At 32.9% G+C, this 22929-nt stretch overlaps 2 protein-coding genes across 2 annotated transcripts; one reads left to right on the top strand and one right to left on the bottom strand.

The window, feature by feature from the left end:
• Window positions 1-3613: 3613 nt before the first annotated feature.
• Window positions 3614-10255, top strand: LOC117322674 (acetylcholine receptor subunit beta-like). Its single transcript, XM_033877611.1, has 6 exons — window positions 3614-3689; window positions 4741-4919; window positions 5190-5234; window positions 5724-5848; window positions 6095-6630; window positions 6845-10255. The coding sequence occupies exons 1-6, from the start codon at window positions 3614-3616 to the stop codon at window positions 7291-7293; spliced, it is 1410 nt and encodes a 469-aa protein (XP_033733502.1). The 3' UTR covers window positions 7294-10255.
• A 1935-nt stretch (window positions 10256-12190) lies between these two features.
• LOC117323687 (neuronal acetylcholine receptor subunit alpha-5-like) lies at window positions 12191-21690 on the bottom strand. The gene is made up of 7 exons (XM_033879063.1): window positions 21262-21690; window positions 18198-18379; window positions 17541-17585; window positions 17012-17127; window positions 15082-15617; window positions 14494-14724; window positions 12191-14214 (listed from the first exon to the last, which is right to left on the bottom strand). Exons 1-7 carry the CDS (start codon window positions 21311-21313, stop codon window positions 13994-13996), a joined length of 1383 nt encoding a protein of 460 aa, XP_033734954.1. The 5' UTR covers window positions 21314-21690; the 3' UTR covers window positions 12191-13993.
• Between the last annotated feature and the right edge of the window lie 1239 nt (window positions 21691-22929).

Genomic DNA, 22929 nt, shown 5'->3' with positions numbered 1-22929 from the left:
GAGCATACTGTATTAATTGATAAAAAAGCACATCGGTAGAAAACATATTGATATGACATATTTCAAACACGTGTTTTGGTTTTCCATATTTCATAGCTGCAGTTATTGGGTGTTAATGACAAATGAGTGACGTAAGTCAAAATGTAGTTTAATGGTTAAAAATCCCACTAGATCATGGGGTACACTTGTAAAGTAAGGGGATACCAGCGGGTATGAAATCAATCTGTTCTATGTTCTTAATTTGCCATAAATTCTGAGTTAACATAACACTTTATTCTATTGTAGATTATTATAAATACTAATCCTCATTGATGCTTTAGCTACTATTTTCCCATGAAGTTCCTAATGTTTCACTGACACCCATGTCTTATCAGATCAGGATTTGAAGTGTTTATATTGCAATGTAGAACTACATGTATGTGAATGAATGAATGTTATCAATTAGAATATTCATGTTTACACTGCTTTACAAGGGAAATCAACATGACGTCAATGAGTTGCAGAAAGCGGTTTCGGTCTGACAAGTTTGTATGCAAAATAAAATGCAAAGGGAGGTAATTCATATTGAACGACACGGTCCATTGACGAATGTAGGCAGGCGAAGAAGTAAAACAATGAAACAATCAGGTGTATGGGTCACCAGCCATTGTGATATGTATTGATAATATCCTGACCTTTATGATGTCATGTTACTTGATACATGGAGGTGTGCTATTTAAAACGTCACAGTGATAGACAATCTTATGACTGCAGTCTATAAGACAAATTATTTATAATTACAGTTTAAACAAAGCTAACTTATGAATTCTATATTTTTTCTCTCATATATTACTACCTATACATTGTATATAATTCTATTCATGATTTGCATTGTTTTGTCCTCTTGATTACGTAATCACCCCCATATACAATGTATACTTACAATGAACACGTGCAATATTACGGCATTTTTGACGTCATAGGCAAATGAATCACTGTCATGAATTATAGGATTACTAAAGTGTGATTCCTAATTTTGTGGCATGATCAATAATGCAGTATGAAACTAGTTTTTGGGAAACGTTTGTATTTTGTTTCTGTGGAATTATTAGTATTTTGGTTGGAAAAAGACAGGGTATTGTGGGGAGTTGAGGTTAAAGTTAGGCTTTATTTTATAATTGATATGTTCAATCGTCACGCTTAGGATAAAATATCTGTGGACGAAGCCATTATGTTTCATACTATGTATTTACATGTATATCCGTAGCTGAGATGAATTTAATCTCATAATTGCCACACTTATCCGCTCTATCAATAATAAAAGGTTTACGTTTATTGAATGTTTTTATACCTTTGAAAGTTTTCCACTTTGTCATTAAATATTTCTTTCATATATGTTTTGTTTTATCTTAAAAAAAGCAAGAAAAAAGAAAAAAAAAGAAAAGAAAGATCGTAGATAATCCACGTTATTCCTTACTATAGAAACAATAGGTTCAGATAAGCTGCGCCTTTAGTACAATGCATTTACGGAGTACTGCAATTGTTATGATTTCGGCGTCCTCAAATATCAGCACGTAATATCATTTTGAGGAAATGATAGAGTGAGTATTAACATTATCATTTATGTTTAACAAATAATGATAAACGACATTAAACATGAAAATATATCCTTCCTGTTTTAACAAATCGGTAATGAAGAGAAACAGGATTTGGGCTACTTTAATAATACGCTTTGTTTATCTTGATTGCATATTGAGTCAACGACTCGTCTTACATATGTTCAAGTAAAATGATCACTATTTACAACTTTTACTTTTGTAAAATACTTATATATATTCCATTAAGCAGCCTCAAGAAAAGAAATAGAACGCGTAGAGTAAATATTCTTGAAGAACAAAGGAAGTTCGTTCCTTCACCTTGCAGGTATTTTTTTGTTAGAGAGACACGAGGTGTCTCGAATATCAACATCCCTTTGTCAATATATTCTAGACTAGATGACATATTTCCAATAATAATAATAATTTCTAATAATAACACTTTACACAGTATATACCTATGTAACAAACTAATTTTTTGAAGTACCGAAATGCGCGACCTTTTGTTCTCGAGAAAAGTGGTTTAAGAATAATGTTGTCTTACTCTCTTTATATATTTTTCTTTCGTGAACACTGTCCTTTTTACCTTAACGTGTGTGAGGTATATATATTATCTAGAGTTCAATTTAATGAGAACAAAATCGTGTTACTTGTGTCAATAATGTTTGTATATAGCATTCTCTAACCCAAACACTCATTCAACGCAACTTATCTTTAGATTACGTTTTAGAAACCTCTGGTAGAGTTTAAATCTACAGTATAATTGTGTTGAAAGGACCACACAAATATGATATACGACTTAATAAAAGTAGGATACACTAAAGCATTTCGTAGTGACGTTTTGTTATTTAAACCATAAGAAATCCTGGCATGTCACCAATACTCTATATTGATCTTAAAATGAATTTGCTCGCTGCTTGCCACAGGCATTTGCATGTAGACATTTAGTTTTTCTTTTTTTTTCTTTTCAAATTTGTAATATACCCAGTTTGATATATTACATGTGCAATTTCATCTGGATGATCTTGCGGGTGTCAATAAAGTGTTTACAAATAGAAAAATAGAATACAAACATGTAAAGAACCAGTAAATATGAAGATATGCTAAAACCATGTGTTCCTGAAGAATAAGCGCCTTCAGTTTCACCAAAAAAGGCTGTTACCTGTGAACCGGAATATTAACAACGAAATCACCAGAGTAAACGAGCATCATGTAACCTCCTCAAAGTCTTTATTAACACGTATTTACAACAGTCGCCATATATCAAGGAAACCATAATATTGAGATCAACTCTGGAATATCGTGTCATCTGTGACATGTTAACCCTGCATATGAAACATGTTAGTTTATTGTTACACATGAATTTTATCACCAACGCAAACCATAGTTATTTATTTTTAACCTTTATTATAAAACTTTTTCTTCTGACTTCTTTGTACATAGCCAAATTAATATTAACTCTTAAAAATTGCCACAAAGATGTATTCGCCAAACGTTCAATCCCGCATTTTGCTTGATGTAAACGAGGCTTTGGTGGCACACAGGGGGTTCACAAAAAATGAAATTGATACTAAAATTAAAATTGTGTTAGAGAGTAACCTGAAAACTTTGAAAACTGAACTATGAGCAGACAAAGTAAACATAACATAAGTATCTCATGGAAATTAGCGACATAACATTAACTTTAAAATGCAAACCAGCCTTCATTATTTTAATTTCTAGTTCCATTGTCCTCACAGAACAAAGCACGGAGGTAATATTCTATTACTGCGCTTTGCAAAAAGATCAACACCAGCTATTTAAAACTAGCCCACGAGGGTTTTGGCGAATAAATATCCCTTTCCACGGAACAATAACTCTTTCTTTGGACTACGATTTGACGACACTTACCAGTAAAGTAGATTCACAGATAGGACTGTCCAATGTGAAGGAGAGGTCAGGTTTCTATTGTCATTTAACTACTGTAGATATATACATTAGTACTTGCGACAACGGTAACTCAGAAAACGTGTTCCTCAATCACAGACAGGATCGAAACAATGGGTATGGAAGATTGTTTCAGTGAGCGAAATATTTGGATACCGTTTGTGAAAACGGGACGATTCTACATTTTAGGTAAGTGCAATCTTATTCATCAAGGAAATCTAGGGATTTGAAATATTTTAATTCCCATTAAATGCTGTTCATAGCGGTCAAAGCGAGAGTTGACAAAGAATGTACAGTTTTCGCCTCCTCCAAGAGGCTTGATTAAATCGTGTTTTATATCAAGTTTATATACATGTACTTTGACATTACCAAATATCCATCCATACTAATCTTTAGGGGTTTAGTTTTACATACGTAATTCAGAACAGTACTTTTGTTCTGTTCAAGTATCAACAATAGTGCATTATATTTAATGTATATATTATATATAGTAATGATATGTCTAGTAAGTAATAACGACGGCATGGTCCAATATGAATAGTGGTTCCTAACAAATGACTACTTTTTTCGCTGGTTGCGTATTACTACAAATTGGTCATGTAGTAGTTACGACAGTATAAACAAATAATCTGTCGAATTTTCGTGGCAATCAACCCCTTTTTCAAGACAAGTAAATGACAAACGATCACATATAGACATAGAACAAGTTACAAAAGTTTAGTAGATTAACAACGAGCAATATCGTTATTTTGTGTCAATGTTTCCTGCAGTCGATAATTAATTCGCCGAAGGTCTGTTATAAAGTACTGATATACATGTATACAGGTTTTACAAAGAAAACAGTAACACGAATAATTCTTCTGAATGCCGAAGTACTAGAATACTATTAGAATTAATTATTCTAATAATAAATAAAGTGGTCAGGGTCAGCATTCAAACAAATGCAGTCCGTTTTCCAAAACTGTGACGTTTTGTTGTATATAACTGAAAATGATTAGTTGTGATTTGTATACGGATATCTGAACTGCAAATGATGAAAAAGACGTTTGGGGGTATTTTCGAGTGAACACGTTTCCGAAAAACACTTATGTAGCTTAATTATCGAACTTTTTGAAAACAATAACCTCATAGACCACAAGAGTTTTCAGATTCAATGTTCAGACGAAATTTTGAAATGACATCTTATACAAATAAAACTCTCTCTCTACATACATGATTTACAGAATTTCATCTTTTTTAGTTTTGTTGGTCCTGACCCAGTGCTATGACGTATCCGGAGCTGCTTCGCCTCCTGTCTATTCCAAGGACCTGGAGACGAGCCTAAGAACGGAACTGTTCACGGGTTACGAGGTTCTACAACGACCGTCCAAGACAGTCGGGGTCTTCGTGTCCTTAAACGTCCTCACTGTCAATGATCTGGTAAGGAGTCAACTCTACTTTCTCTTAGTTCAACCAGTCCTTTCATGGCATTACAGGGGAATAAACCCCGCACAAATAAATCAGATCAAACTCTGTCCTTTATCCTTCTATTTCATTGCTCCTTTTATGTAATTTTAGTTTTTGACAGGATCAAAAGCTCTCCGATATAATTATTTATTATTTGGGATGACCGTAGACAACCTATCCGTAAGTCACGTTAGTTCGGTACAAAATAAGGAAATGAAATAATGTGTCTACTTTTTGTTTCAGGACATCAAAGACCAGTTCATGTCAATAACAGCCTATTTTGAATTGGTAAGGAAGCGCATTCATTTCAAAAAATATCTGGAACATATTGGAATAATAATATCGACGTTTAATGGAGTATGATATATATTTACACGCAAAATAGCTTTGTAATATTGAGAATACCTCATTATAACCACACTTCATATCGTGATATTTTCAAAGACATTAAGAATTTTGAAACAATTTAGGTACAAATTTATTTTCTTAATCAAATATATTGTTTTAAATTAATGTGAATTTTGTTACATCTAGAAATGTGCAAGATCATGACATCCAGTAAAAAGGTCAAATTAGAATTACAAAAATTCTAAATATTTTTCCGATGATTTGTATGTATCTGCTTAAAAGTCCTTTTGGATTTCTAGGATTCCGAATTATGAGGTTTCGTAACATCGCTAAATTAATTATAAACAGTTTTCTCTTAAATATGTATAAGATATTGCTCTCTGGTACTTGCGTAATAATACTATTGTCATTAGTGTGATTGTGTTACAGAAATGGTCTGATAGTCGACTTACGTGGTCCAATACCTCTGCTACAACTCAAGACTATTCGTCTGTGAAATTTCTCTTCTCCACAGAAGAATACGTCTGGAGACCTTCCCTCATTATAGATAACACGTATGTTTACATGTCTTCTCCTCACAGTGTGTAAAATATTCCTTTTATTCAAACTAGGGGTTCAATTTAATTTTAAACAGTAAAAAAAATAAATTAAACGCTTTAATTATTTTCAAACGGCTGCATCGTCATGAAAATCTTTATTTAAAACGAGTTTTAAGTATTTTTAGTTTTTTCCCTGCGGAGATTTAAACATGCAGTTTTCGGTCGCAATTAATTGAAAGTCATATTTTTTCTTCATTTAAGAATCGACGATTTCTCTGTCATCAACGATAAATACATCCCCATGCGTATCACATCACAAGGTTATGTGATTTGGAATCCTGCTGGAATATACACCATCGCTTGCTCGTCCGACATAACATATTACCCATTAGACATCCAGTCTTGTACGCTCTCACTGAGTTCCTGGTCCTACACCAGTGATGAAATTAGCCTCCAGCTGAGCCGTCTACCAATCGATTTCTCTTTCTACTCGGAGAACGGGGAATGGGAGATGGTTACCGCATCAGCGTCTACTGGCGATGCAAAGACACGTGGCGACCATACGTTTTCCAATCTGAAGTTCACACTGACAATGCGGAGACGCCCCCTCTTCCACGTGCTTAACACTCTTTTCCCCGTAGCATTGATGTCTGTACTTAGTGCTATGGTGTTTAAGCTTCCCGCTGACTCCGGCGAGAAGATGGGATTTTCCCTAACTGTCCTCTTGGCGTATGCTGTTTACCTAACACTCATCTCGGACAATATTCCCAGTACTTCTGTAACGGCTTGCTACTTATGTAAGATATTCTGTCACACGACACACAAATTAAACGTTTATGTCATTGCAATCATTGAAAAAAAAACCACAAAAAAAACCCTGCAATATGTAAATATTTTCTTAAATATGTGTACGATACGAAATAATTTATGTATTATGTATATAAACAAAACGACTGTATGTAAGCATCAATTTATATTTGAATATATCGAAGTGTATACTTTTTATTTTAGCTATCTACCTGGCCTTGATTCTGGTATTTGGGACGTTTGCTGTGATGTGTTCCATTCTCGTCCTGAACGTTTTCTTCCGCCCAGACGAAATGGAAATATCGAAAGGTTGGAGGCTAGCCACGAAAGTTATGGCGTTTATTGTTAGATGGCAGCAACCTTGTCTTCCTGGGAGATGTCAAAGTCCGCAAAGAGGAAGTGGCAATAAAGGCAATAAAATAGAGTCCGTGTCAGAGAAAAAATCTCCCCTTCCGAAAGACAATATCACCACTGATCAACAGGAAATCAAGATTGAGGATTGTGGAAAAGATGACTTGGACGATTTTGAAATAAGCTGGAAAATTATAAGCTTCATCCTAGATCAATTCTTCTTTGTTCTTTTCCTGTTTGCCATTGCTCTCTCTTCAATCGTGCTCTTCGGTCTCATCTTCTCACAGTTCAACTCGGTGTGAGAAACATAAAAAAAACGTCGGTGATGTTTACAATTGTACAGTTGTAGAAGACTTTTATTGGTCATGTTTGGTGATGTTATACATACAATAATTTTATCTATATATCACTGTACAGAAAGCCATCATTGTCCAACATTGGGAATTTAACAACCTATACGAACTACGAACTATGTGTGCCGTGAACTGTGATTCGTGTGACGTAAACGGGTAAGCGTGACAACTGCTTGGATATAATGATGATAATAGTTTTGTTTATAACACAAACGGTGAAAATGACACCTACTGATTGTGTCGCTAATACATAGATAACGTAACTTACTTATAGCTACAACAAAAGCGACTGGCATTAAAGCAATTTGACAACAACGACGTCATGCTGTGTATGAATGTTGATATTATTGAACAGAATGTACCTACCAAAGAATGAGTAATTTACGAAATGCAGTATACATTTTTTTTGCACAAGTTAATAAGGTCATACTTTTTTTTTTCGAGAAAAACTGTTCTGGAAAAAATAAACATTCCGCACGTTATTGATTCAGAGCAATATTTTCTACACTGGAAAGGGAGACTTAGGCATAATTGTGATATGACACATTGCTTTAAACTCTATATTCTTAAAACGATTGGTTTTCCGAGGACAGATATTATCCTTCAATGTATAGTTTAAGATAGCTCTATACAATGTCAATACAAAGTTTACGCGTTCTTATTAATCAGACGACTTGTTAACGATTCAATTGACTCATTTGTAAAGCTTTAACATAAGCCACTGAGGTTTGACGACGCCGCAACATTGTCATAATATGTACTCTTCGTCTTTACGGGGAAGAGCAATCTTTAAATAACATTTGTATTAGAATAGTTAAAACATCTTACCCCGTATTTTGTCAATGATATCAATTTTCTGTTTTGATCTCACTAGTAAATACATGTATTGAATCTAGAAATTAAAAGTGATACACAATATTTACTCTCTGACATAAACCTGAAGATCATGAATTCAATTAAGGATGGAATGAAGAACAAATTTGCCAAGACCGGTCACGATTTTTTACTTTGCCATGCTAGTTGTGAAAATGTTCTCCTTTACCTTTGATAAAAGTTCTTGTGTATCTATATGGCACTATATAAATCAGAAGTTTGAAGTGTGTATTGTGACAGAGATATAGGGACACCTGAATGATTATCTACAAATTGGAAGTTTATCAAAGTAGTCCCTGTGTTGTATAGCGATCTTTCCAGTTGTGGCTGAGTAATCATTTTCTGTCAGTGATACGGGGTACACACTATTCCTTTTCTCCTATTGTGAGTTAGCGCCCTGTGTGGAACTTTAAAGTTAATGGGGGTGGTGATGTTCTGCTTTTCGAAAGTGTTAATATACTACAAATACTAGTACAACGACAGTGTATAGTACATGATAGAGGTAAATCCATAGATATATCATTTGTTTACTATAATATTTTAATAGAGTATTATATTATATCCAGATGACACGTTATCGATTACTTTATCTATCTAAAACATAATCAGAAAACATTGATTTCCCATATTTACCTACTCCATGTGTCAAATTGTCATAGCGAAATACATTAAGGCCGTCAGTTTTTCAAAACTTAAAGACTATTTTTAAAAGGGAGAAATGTTTATATGCAGGGAGAAGTTATACAGTTATAAATTACTGGACATTTCGGACCATAATATTTCTAGTGGTATCAAAAATAATCTATTGACACGTGATCGACTGTTATTCCTATACGAATTAAAATTATACATGTATACAGCATACGTATGTTGTTAATAGTTATACAATAACAAACCACATACATGGACTATCAGGTTTGGATTGAAGAATTTAGGAATTGCCCTTGGAGAAGCGGAAAAGGGTTACTTGAAAGTTCGTAAAAAAAGTTTTCGATTTCATATCTGACTGAAAAAAATACGAATGCGTTCTCGTTGTTTCTTTTTCTGTTCTCCAGATGTCGTACACGAAGTAAAATAAATGTCAGGACTATGTCAGTAAATATCAAGGTTCAATCTTCATGAACTGTTTTTGTTCGTATTTTGCCAAGGATTAATATTTTCAGCTTTTACAGGCAGGGTAAGTGAATATGCTGATTACACACGTATGATAGTCTACAGAGAAACGTACTAATATACATATAGATCTAAAATTATAAATTTTAAAAATTCAAGTTATGATCGGACCAATACGAGTTTATAATAATTACACAACATATTAGTTGACTTAACATTACAAATGGTTTTTAGTTTTATAGGCGATATTATACAACCAATAACATAAGTTGTGCTATTAACTCATGCCATATCACTTGGCGCAGTAAGGTATTAAGTTTTTTCTCTGTATTGTGTAATATAGATAATATGGCGTCATGTGAATTATGACATCATAATGGCGGCTTACGAATTAATAAATTATCAGGTTTTTCAAATGTGAGTTATTTTTTATATTTAGACATTCAAATCAAAGTTATATTTTTAAAGGCAGTAAATAAACATAATTATTATAATACATTTTGCGTATGTAACCATATATATTAAAATAGATAAATACATGTTGATAGTTGAATTGGTTAAATTTAACAGTTCACTATATGTAGGTTCACCAATAGACTACCCTGAGTTGAACCGAGCGTCAGTCAATTATTTGTGTGAGACACGATCGGATCCAATGATTATCCATGTCAAGGTTTGTACAATTCAATGAATGGAAATCGTGACATTTCGTATGTTCTAAGTGTCTTTTTATTAGTTTTAAAGAAAAACGGCGTGACAATTAGAAAAGATGGAAAAGTGCAAAGTGTGTAATATGATATACTGATATACATTGTTTATGTAAAATTAAAGGCGTTAGCTCGTGTCTTAGTAACTTTTGAAATATACATATGTAATAAACGAAAGTGAAAGAAATGGCATATACAGCGACCACAAGCTTGTGTGACCTGCTATAATAAAAATTAATACGAAGATGAATTGACCCCTGCTTGTTTTGTTTTTATATCATTTGGGGAGATATGATATGACCTGTACTGAAAAGCCGCTAATTAAGAAAACTGACAGTTTCGAAATATGCAGAAATATAATTGATTATAAAAGTAATCAAAAAGTGTATTAAATTGACAGAAATCTACATCAAAATAATTTTCAAACAAGTGCGTTCGAACTTTTTTCTGCGTGTTATCATTTCCACGGTCACGTAAAGCGACCTTCGTGTGGTCTCGCCTGTCAACCGATCAAAACGCCATAGATTACGTGATTAAAACGTAGTCCCGGTCAAAGTTTACCGTGATAACCAATCAAAACGACGCATAAACTCTAAGTTGATACAACAATTGTAACGATTAATTGATGCCTTGGGAGTTAAATAACACCTTTCATATGTACAAATGCCGAATGATTTGTCATATATTGACGCACTAACACTTCCACGTGTCTGTGAATATTTTCGATAATTCAAACTTGTCTGAAACCAACATAAATAAATGTTGATAGTATCTTTATTTATAATATATTACTATATATCCTGATTGAGTTCGTCGAATTATCAAATTATATCAATTAAGATGTCATTCACTTGTGTGTCTTTCATGCAGATTTCTTGCTCTAACAATAGTTTTGTAGATGTTTAAATTTTACCTGAGAGAAAATTTGTATACAATGCAGTTAGTTTATGTACATTTTTTTGAAATTGTGAATTAGAAATGGTCAAAAAGTTTAAAATTGATAATGCATACCCGATGATCTGATTTGAAGAACTATTTTCTTAATAATATGTGCATTTTTTATTTTCCAAAGTGTCAATATATCAACATCATTTATGAACTAAGTATACACATTCAAAGGGAGTGAACTCGAATTAGTCAGATAAATATATTGACTATCCTGCAAAACGGGAATAATCTCGGAGTATGTACGGTTCTGTTCCAACCATACTATCCTTGACGTGCAGATAAATAACCTGACTACGGCGTAGGACGTGAATGTACGGTTATGTCCCTACCATATTATCCTTAACGTACAGATAATATCCTAAACTACAACTAAATACATATGGCACTTTTATTCGCATTAATCTTAACCAATGTTTAATAAAATAACAATAAGCATCATGTTGAATGTAAGAGTATGAACATATAGCTAAGATATTCTTTACCATATAGTGTTACCTGTTAATAAAATTAAATCGATTATATTGATTACAGAAACACTGGAGGAACATTTTAGTTACTTCTAATATATTATTACTTTTAGTTATAACTTTTTTTTGTAAGCGGTTAATTTTCATATTTTACCAAACCACACCAAAGCCTGTCCAGCAAATGGATGGCTACACTTTGACTAATATTGTGATATTGCAATAATCTACACGATTAATTGATTAAAAGCACACATTAAGCGGTAATTTTCTTCAGATTCTTTTTTTACGTGACTTCATTATAGTAAGTTCATTTTCACTGTTGGAATATCTAGATGGAAATTTCCTTTTGAAAGACATTTTAATCTTTTCCTAAAATGTCATTAAATGCTTTAAGAACCTGATCACATGTTTTTAGTCTGACTCTAACAAACAATCAGTTTGCTTTAGTTCCTATGTACAAGTTATACTGGGAAGAAGTATTCCCAAAGAGGTTGCCTGCTTAATTAAAAATAACAAATAATTATTGACAAAATAAGTGTTAATAAATAAGTGATACTAAACACGGAATGACAAATAATAACTAGGAAAACAAATATAACAAATAACAAAAACGAATCTTAAATAGTTGTTCCACAACGGAACATAAACACAGAAGAATGGATATGAATATAATACTTGATATGAAATATCAAAAAAATAAAATAAAATAGAATATGTATTAGTGATAAAATAATTTAATGATATAATGCAAGTATTAATAAAAATTCATATCACATAATAACATATAAGGTAAAACATAATGACAAAATAAGTGGTAACTACAAATGTCCCTGTAGGGACTCCGTCATAAATAGGAATGGATATTTACACAAACTTCTCCTTAATGCATTAATATTACGAGGAAGCAAATATGCTATTGAAACCTTTATAATAAGCATCTCACACGATATTTCATGTAGTAAAAAGCATAACACATTTTCAGATATTAAAGGAGTTTTTTCCAATAAATACATGCAATGTACAAATGTAATATAGCCACAAGTTATCTGGTAATCCCACAAAGCAGATTTGTTGCACAATCCACTCGTTACTGCACTCAACACTAATCTGGTTGAAAAATTGCTGAACCACAAATGGCCGTACTTTCTGGAAATCCAGCCTCATTAATGCACCCAATGAATGGGTCGTTTCACAATCCCGTCTCCTACTGCACTCCACAGTGATCTATCTGATTTCTTACTAACCAAATCATCAATATTTCGCCTGTCTTACTATTCCGATCCGTTACTGCATTTAACACTAGTTCAGCTGTGTAACTTGGTTGATCAAGCTGCCATTTGATTAATATTCAAGTAATCCGTGTTAATCAGGCTATTTCTATTCTCACTGTCCTAGTTCTTGTTAACAACAATCTGATTCCATCGTTTTCATCTTCCAATGATCAGATTGTCCACATTTAGTCTTCACTTAACTATAATCAGGCAAGTCATTACCAAAGAAGGTATATTTACTCTTAGTCATAAACATGTTCAAGTAATCAAACCGTCTAACTGTTAGACAACTTTGTCTAAGTCGGTAATACCTGGAATACCAAGGTTCTGTAATATGATCCTAGGATAAGTAAAATATACGAAAGACTGACAAAAGCACCAACCACATAACTATATATCATTTATAGTAATGTAACGAATAAACAAAAACAAAGCCGGAAATGTTATTATTTCCTGGTCAAACTCCGGTTGGTATTGCAATAAGATAAGTTAATGCCATACATCTGAACACTGTCACAGTATACTGACAGTTCATGACATTTAACAGATGGAGAATCAAAAAAGATATGATATAAGTCACAACATCTTCGTCAATATGTCCTTGACATTTTTAAGCAACATATATCTTATTCCATCCATATGATTAATGAAATCCTTCAAAGTTATTTTTACGATTTGTTCACTATATTTCAAGGGCAAAATCGAAGAAATCGATTACTTTCTATGATGTACGCATAAGAATTATATAAGATGTGCGGTTGAAAGTACATTTATTTGTAATGAAAATGTAATGTTTGTGCCACTTATTAAAGATGTACCCAAGCAAACACTTCGAAACGAATTTAATTGGTTTAAGTAGACATACCTAATTATCCGAAACATTATTCAATTCATTATAATTTATTTTTTTTACGAAACCATTGAACATTTCTTTAAATAAGTATACATACTATTTGGATATAGTTTTGTATTACATGCATCGGTAAACTGTATAACACGGTATGTGTATAAATTTTGTTTTTATGGTTTCTATGGACCCACAAATATAACTACAACACATACTGTTGCATGTATTATTGTATATCATTGTTGCTGGGCTAACAACGAAAGTTTATACTCACGAAATAGTTTGAAAGCTTCAAACAACGGAAGAAGATGTCTGCTTTGTGTTTAAATCTTTACAATAATACTCGTTACCTTTCTTATCTAAATCAGTACCCCTTCCAAAAAGTGTTTCTTCATTCTTACATGAAATTCGGAAGTTGCAGATCTAGACATTGGCGTACTCGCCCGCTAAAATGGCGAAGAATACGATGGAAGTGAAGACAATGGTCAACATGAAAATATTGAAGAAGACCGCGTCCAGGACCTTGGAGATGATATACCAAGTGAGTGGATCAGCATTGCTTTCCCGTGAGGTTACATTATAGCCCGGTGCTATCGGCTCCGTTTCAGTTGCAGGTGTAGCTACATTCACATTTATTTTGGAAACTGCATAGGAGATAATAGATCTCATGTTAGTTCTTACATCGCACAGGTAACAAAAAACGACAGAAATTCTGAACATATATATCCCCCAACTCAAATAATAATGATAATTATAAAAAAAAACAAAGAGACAGCAAATCTAAATTTAAGGCGTGAAGTCCCCCTAAATAATTAGTCATCAGATTGATTTCTGCTTATCGATGATCAGCAGAAAAATCATTGCATGTTAACTATGATGATTGAACGTATTTACGAAATTTATGAAATTCCAATCTTACTTACCAGACAAAACGTGGATAGTCCTGGTATCGTTAGGTTCTACTTTCTTTTTACAACAACTGCTTTGTTTACAGCTTCCTTTCCAGAAGGCCAGAGGCATGAGGATAGATTTGGTGACACGCCTCGTCCTGGGCGGTATTTCCTCTTCGTCCGTCCGTGAGTGGATATTAATGACCAAGATCGTACACAAGACGGACAACGTTCCATATGTCAGGATAAGGCTGAGGTAGATAGCTATATAAAGCACAGAAGGTTTGTGTTACAAATCAAGTTAAATTGATTAAATGACACAACATGTATAAAAATACATCTTTCTGAAGAACCATCAGGTCATTGATGAAATAGAAAGAATATAGTCAAGACGTTCCATACAGACTAACATGGCATTGGCAAAATGGCCTCAACATTCTTTTTATTTTGATTAGAATTGTTTATTACAAACCGAATTGCAGATAACGCTAGAATAAATAACATTCATACAATCAATATTTCAGCATGTTAATGTAATATTAATGACTCCATTCAGGAAATGAATCATTTATATAACATATTTATTGATAACAAGGTGAAGTAGGTTTATGCTGTACTCACATAAATAGCAAACGGATACTGAAGTACTTGGGATGTTGTCAGAAATCAGAGTCAGGTACACAGCATACGCAAGGAGGACGGTCAGGGCAAACCCAATCTTCTCTCCGGATTCCGTTGGAAGTTTGAACACCATGGCGCTCAGCACTGCCATTAATGCGACAGGAAACAGAGTATTCAATACGTGAAACAGTGGGCGTCGCCTCAGCTGGATAGCAAACTTGACGTTCGAAAAACTGTTGTTACCTTTTGAACGACTTCCTGATGTAAGACCTCTAGTAGACAATAACTCCCATTCTCCATTTGGTATGTACGTAGCGAGATCAACTGGTTCGCTATCAAAATTGAGACTGATTTCATTGCTTGTGTATGCCCATGACGTGAGGGACAAAGAGCAGGTTTGTATGTCCAGTGGGTAATACATAATGTCAGACACACACGACACAGTGTAAATATCGGCCGGTGACCAGGTAATTATTCCATTGTCTTGTATCCTCATTGGGGTGTTCACGTCACTGATGACGGATATACCATGTACCCTATGAACAAACATTGATGACGTCAGAGAACTGCATTCATGAAGTGATGAACAAGGGTAACAGTTTACCAAAATGGCATCATCTCAATATCAATGTTTTAATGAGCAAAAATCATTGATGAATATAATGATGAAATAAACAAAATCACTTTCAATCAATAGGTAAATGAAATACTCAGTGTAATACTCAAGTTAAGACTATCCATACTTCGTACTTTACGGGCATGTTTTGGTGCCACATGTCAGATATTAGACTCTCCAGAAACGTATCTGCCATGCAGCCATACACCGTTGTACAGTTCAGTAATATCAATGCTACCAATATTTTCTTGAAAACAAAACAGAATGAACTGTAATATTATTGACCTGTTCATCTTTTTCCGAAGAAAACGCGTTCTTCAAAATTAAATCGTATTGAAATGATGTTGTTGTTAATACGATATAAATGATATTATGCGATTGATGATGCATTTAATATTTTTTACATTTGGTATTTTATAAAAGCATCAAATAACAATGTAAAGTAAATTACATGAACAAAAACATATAAAAAATGAATAAATAAATAATAAATGAATAAATAAATAAAATAAAACACTTAATTACAAGATTATAAGGAACTAGATGTTTCAGTACCGTAGACACCAGACCCAGTATATTTGTGTAATGTACACTTTGTAGGGTGTAAAGTGATATCATTGTACCATTGCTTATCAGTTGGAGCCCAAATAAACCAGCGGAGGAATTTCAGTGTTATAAATCTAAATTGGATTTATGCATGCTAAGTTGGAATCATTTTTGTATCATTTCAAATAATTTCAATTAATATCAGTACAAACATATCATTTCAAATAATTTCAATTAATATCAATAAAAAGCTAAGGTTACATGTAACATGTAAGATAGTTTATAATAATGATTAAAAAATGACCCAGCCTTATCTGTCAACAAACCAATAACGGGTTTTTTACTCAGTTGCTTCTCTGACATGCTATTGGATGATGAGTTATGTGAACTGCGTAGTTAAGTATATTTTTCTTGTTTAAAAAAAAAAAAATTATAGCTAGGTTACAGTCCGTCTTACTTGCATAGAGTATTCTATATGAGATTTAAATGGTCAAGCAATTTAAGATTCAATGATGTGTTAACCAACAGAGTAAACTTACGTCATCACTCCCCTTAGGCTAAATAATTCCTTACAGAGCCTAATGTGATCAAGTGTCATTAGCGGAGAATTAAAAATAATCTATATGAATGATTAAAGTAAAAATATATTTGTTCAGAAACGTTGATAGCATTTGAATGTTCTGAATGCTTTGCTCGATTTGATGAATTACTCGTTAGAAATTAGGATGACGCATCAGGGACAAACAAACAGATGTAATGTTAACTCACGCGTTGTCAATTAGGAGTGCAGGGCGCCAGACATACGTCTCTGTGCTGAACAAAAATTTGATGCTTGAATACGTTGTTGTTTGAGAATCCCACGCCAAGCGTTCGTCCAGCCAACCCTGTATGATTCAAATTGTTAGACTAAAGACCATGATTATGTTTTGAAATTTTAGAACGGTAAAATTAATTTCCTAGTAAATATGTACTACAGGTGATGTATTCTATTGACAAACAACAATGATTAATGTAATACAGTTAAACATATTTTTCAGGATTAAAGGAATTCATTGTTTGATATTCAAATAACATAAATTAATTAACGTTCTAAGCCCAGTTTCATCAAGGTTCCGTGACGTATGAAAATTCCTGAACTTTAAATTTTTGCCTTGGAAATAATAACAATTTAAGAAAATCTTATTTTTTAAATCTTAAATTCTTTATTGCTTTCCTATAGAAAATTGTATGTTAAGGGTTCTGGTTACATAGGTAGACTCTTTCCTATCGTGTCATTTCATCTGAATTATGGACTTACAAGTGAAAGATATCCGGTCATCGATAACGTTTGGTCTTTGATACTCTGAAAGTAATATAGCTTATAGTTAGAAAGTGAGATAGTACATCAATTACTATCTACTATTTCCGATTACCACTCTATCGGCAGCACACGTAAAGCCATACTGACCGGTCTTGTTAACCTCTGATTGACATGCATTTACAGATAATTCTTTATTCAAAAAGGAACGTAGGTAGCTACAAGTGAAAAAGTCATGTCCGGGTGATCAACTGTAGGAAATTACCTGATTTTGACTGACTAGATTGAAGAAATGTCACCGGTAGAATAAACTTATTAATAGTGATATTAAATCATATTCTATATGAAATATACGTCTCTTTAGTTTAATTGAATATTGTAAGTTTGACCAAACTGATTTATTTGATACAGGTTTCGTTGACTATGACATCAACATTCATATATACTGTTTTATACATTTGAAAATCTTAAACTATTGCATTTTTTATAACAGATACACAATTTTACTGCATTTGATAAGAACACAGAGAGAAAACATGCAGCGGTGGTAATTTATTTTGTCATAATCTCCACCTATTACACGGACAGAGTATACATCGTTATTTCTTTTGATAATACGTCCGAAGAACACGTCAATGACACGTAAGCACTACTTACCATATCGTTGATAGTAAGTATACTGAGTGAAACATTGATATACACTCTCTCATTAGGACGTTGTAATACATTGTAGTCTTTAAATAAATAGTTCCGAAGCTGTGTCTCTAGTTCCTTGGAATAGATAGGGGGAGGTGATAGTGGTAGTTGTGGTCCTAGCTGGCCCTCCACAATATCAATGTCTGTGGACAAACGATAAAAGAAATTTGTTTTTGTTTTATGTTTTCTTGAAACAAATTCTCTTTGTTTCTCTTTGTCGATGTTATGATACTAGTGAAAATACCGTTATAATTCCTATCTAAACTGGATACTATTCCATGGGTCAACAGATAAAGGAAAAATCTTAAATAACATTAAAAACAAACGGGAAAAATCCGTATAAAGGAAACCGGAAATGGATCCCGCCTTGCCGGAATTGAACGATTTTTGCATCACAAATGATAATCCTCGTGGTGTTTACCATTAATTGTAGCGGAATATATTGGTTATTAGTAATCATTAATCAATAGTTAAAATGAGGCAACATGCTTCACCTGAGGTAAGAACAGGGTATGAGGACATATTAAAGATATTGGGTATCGTAATACAATGGTTAAAATTGAATAAAACAAATAAATTTAACTGCTTGACTCCATTGGTGGCATATTACTACAGGAGACAGGACAGAGCTTCAATGAAAAAAGTTGTCTCAGTCGTTATAGTATGATAGGGAAGTGTCAACTGCTGGATTATATTAGGAGTTCAGTTGACATTTAAAAAAATTCTATTTCAATTCCAATTTTTATAATGTAAATATAAAAGCACGGCAACGTTTGAGGAATGGATTGGTTGACGGACTCATTGAAAAATAATTTTGATATAAAAATATTACAACTGGGGATTAATAATGTACTGTTTATAGCATATGTTTGAATACATATTTGGAATATAAATGACTGAACTACATGCATTTTACAAAAACAGTTTATATGAATAGATGAAATAATAAGATAACCCGTTTTATTGATACAGAAAGGACATACAAGTCATGTTTACTCGTTATCAAACACGCGTTATCCAGAAAGTCCTGACATTGTCCGGTCATGCATATAGGATTAATGTGTTGTGTCTATCTATTTTCTTTGTTTGTATAGCAACGTAGATAAAGAGGATTAATAAACATACAGAACATTGCCGTACTGATTGATATAAGGATCTGTATCATTCGTTGTATTATACCACGGTTCAGATGGTTATACAAACATTCCATTATCGTCAATGTTGTATGATTTATGACAAAGACATGATGATGTAAGGACAATACAAGCGATTAACAATTACTCTTACAATATCCGTTTTGTAGTTGTTTTTTTTTTTTATCTTAAGCATTTTATTTTTTGTTGCTGTGGGATTGCGGTGAAGCCGTTTGATCTAATGGAAATATATATATTTTTAAATAAGCATCAATTTTAATCTTATGTTTCGTTTGCTTCTTTTCAACAACGTAATATACAAAGGGTGTCAATAGACAATTGGACCATTCTAAGATCTCAAATTATAGCTATTTTACTGAAATGTCAAAACCTGGATGAAGCCGCATGAACTAAGTAATATCTCATGATTGTTAAAATACAGTTCGCATTTCAAATTGACAGCTCTGTGAAACTCAGAAAACACAGAAAACCCAAATCGAGAAGAGATACCATTTCGCACACCTGTGATTTATTATTTTGTTACACCTGCTTCTGTTTTGAAATATCATCTACTTGAGTTCTGTTTTAATCTTTTCGTATCGACATAATGTTCAATATTTGTGTCAATGCACTGAATGTGTGGCATAGTATTATTGATTTTTACATTGTAAGAAGGTGTCAGATAATTTTTGCTGCTGAAAATAATAGTTTTCTACAATAGAAACACTAGAAAATGTCAATGTACAATTCAGACAGATCACATGTATGCTATTTAGTGAGATTATAATTGAAAATTATCCAATTGTTATACCCTCTTGTATTACAATTGATTGTATAATTGAATTCATCGGCAACCTGCCATATCTGCATTTAATGTATACACGCACATACTGTCGATAATTGACATGCTCAGTTGCATGTGCATGTATAACTAAAATGCAAAACATGACAGGTTGCCGATGAATTCAATCAAATTAGATTGCATAACGATTGCATTACTTCCAACATAACAAACCTATCCAACAGCTAATCATATATGTGAACACGACACTCCTACCTTGTAACGTAGAAACAGTTACTAGGCATGGACTATCACATTATTAAACCAAGTAGTGGTTAAAATAAAAAGATATGTGTCCAAGTATTTTTATTTATACCTTGTATCTATCAAAATGTATCAAAGTAGTATTCGAATGAAACGATCCCGATCTCCTACCTAGAAAATGTAGCTAGGTATTTAGTTATTCTGATATCGACGTAGAATGTATATTTAGCAGGTTACATTGTATGACATGTTGAGGCCAAAACAATGGATATAGATTAAGGAAAAAGAGAAAGAAACTTTACTTCTATCCAATATTAAGTTTTTTTTTATGATTATGAGTGTGGATTCTTCGATATCACATGCAGATTTAGTTATATACTTAGGAATTCTTAACGTCCCATCAACACCATCAAGGTCATTAGGGCCAAAACAGTGGTGAGTAAAAATGAGTCGCATGCAAATGATGAATTATGAACACATATAATAATTAAGATAAGATTAACTTATAAAGATAATCGAATAATCTAAATGGATTAAAATAAGCCAGTGCATATAATTCGAGTCTTTTTATTGCTGTCTTTCATAATGCTTTATCATATTGTACCTTCTGTTTTGATATTTGATTACATCTATTCAGTCGATCATAACATGCTACAACATTCCCCATCTTTATAGAATGATCGCTTTCGTAATCACAATGTTTGTTATCACTACAAAAACATTAAATACTCGCGTAATAAATAGGTTGTAACAAAACAAACATTATACCTAATGAAAGTCTAATCAAATAAGGTTTAATTATAAATCTTAAATGATCTGTATGATGCTAACATGTTTGTGTACTTACAAGCCGTCAGTATACAGTAGAGGATTATCGTCAGCCGTCCCCGCAACATCATCGTCCCTTGGTGAGGTGGAACCGTCTATTGAAAGGTAAAACTGCACTGAGGCATATCATCAAGAGACAAAAACAGTGTATGAATTAATCCTGATTGACTTTCATATTTGAACGCGAGAAATGATTGTTTCAATTATCTAGCAATATGAGGTTTTTAGGTCTGGAGTCATTGGGTTTATTCCTGAGCTAGGTACAAAACTAATCAATTTCCGGTTTAAATTTACAAAGCTTTTCACCGAAAGATTGTTTGTGTAATTGGTACCAGTATTTCGAGTAATGTTTTATGGTAGCTAGCTATATTCGCGATAAAGATATGATATGTATCGGACTCAATGTTGCAAAAGTTCTATTTATTACTAGTTTTTCATTAACATATCGTTGAAAATACTACTAAAAACGAAGTTGTTTCATTTTTTTTATCTGAATATCAAAAATGTTCACTTCTTTAAACCACTTGAATGCTGTGAACAGATGATCAATTAATATTCTCGAGTTTTTTTTTTTTAAAGCAGAAAAAGTTTTTTTGTTAGGTTTTGGAACTATAGGTCTCGGGGAAAATAATATGATTTATTTATACACGCTGTTTAAATAAGAACATGTGTATGGGATTCTGATACAACGTCGTCACCATGATAACTGGTGATTGTAACATTGTAACGACTAATTAGCATTAGTGCTGTTGGGGGAACATGCGTCTTAAAAATCAACTAACTCTATACTTGCATCACTTCATCGAAAATTGAACAGTGGCCATGTCTCAGCTATTATACTCTTGGCTCGTTTTCAAAACTCGCAGACACAGTTGTTTTTGTTAAAGATAACGTTTGAAAATATATACGCCAGATCCAAACATGAAAAAATCTGGTTTGGTAGGTAATAATTCAACCAACAGAATATTTTTCAATATTGAATTACAAAAAAATCTAGATCATGCATAGCAATGTGGCATGTAAATTACTGCAAACCACTTGATTTATCATTGATATTGGTAAATGAATTTTAACATAGTATAATTAGAGGATGTTGCTTCCTTTAAAGTAAAGTGGGGAACTATATTTCTGAGTGCAGAACATAGAGAAAATTACTGGTGATTATACACATACCTAATGCAATAGAAAATGAAATATCTCCGAGTCAAGTACACTGAACATTATATTAGCGATACATATGCTATTTAGGAGTTTCACGAACGCTATAGTTTGTTTGTATGTTCTTTGGCTAAAGTTCAACCATTTTGTAATATTTCAGTTGTGTAAGAAGGAAAATCATGTAAGCTATTTTAAAATAAGAGTCTGCACTCTTCAAACTATACAGAGAATTGGCATTTTAGTTATCAACTGTGGCTGGATGACAGGTCGCAGGATAGCTTGTTTTTAATATTTTTTAACACAGTAAGTACTTTTTCCAAGATTCTAAACATCATATCTTGATATGGCTAGGTGATTATTCTTGACTGTTCTTCTAAATCATATTGTCGTCTCTATAACTGTATTGCCCTGTCTATGCCCACAATGTCATGCCTATGCCTATATTGCTATGTCTATGCCTATAATGCCATCGTTACAACTATGTTGCCATCTCTATGCTATTTTACCATCTCTTTACCTATATTGCCGC

Source organism: Pecten maximus, chromosome 3, assembly GCF_902652985.1.
Source record: "Pecten maximus chromosome 3, xPecMax1.1, whole genome shotgun sequence".
NCBI lineage: Eukaryota > Metazoa > Mollusca > Bivalvia > Pectinida > Pectinidae > Pecten > Pecten maximus.
The sequence above is the reverse complement of the archived record's forward strand: the minus strand, read 5'-3'. Positions and strand labels throughout refer to the sequence as shown.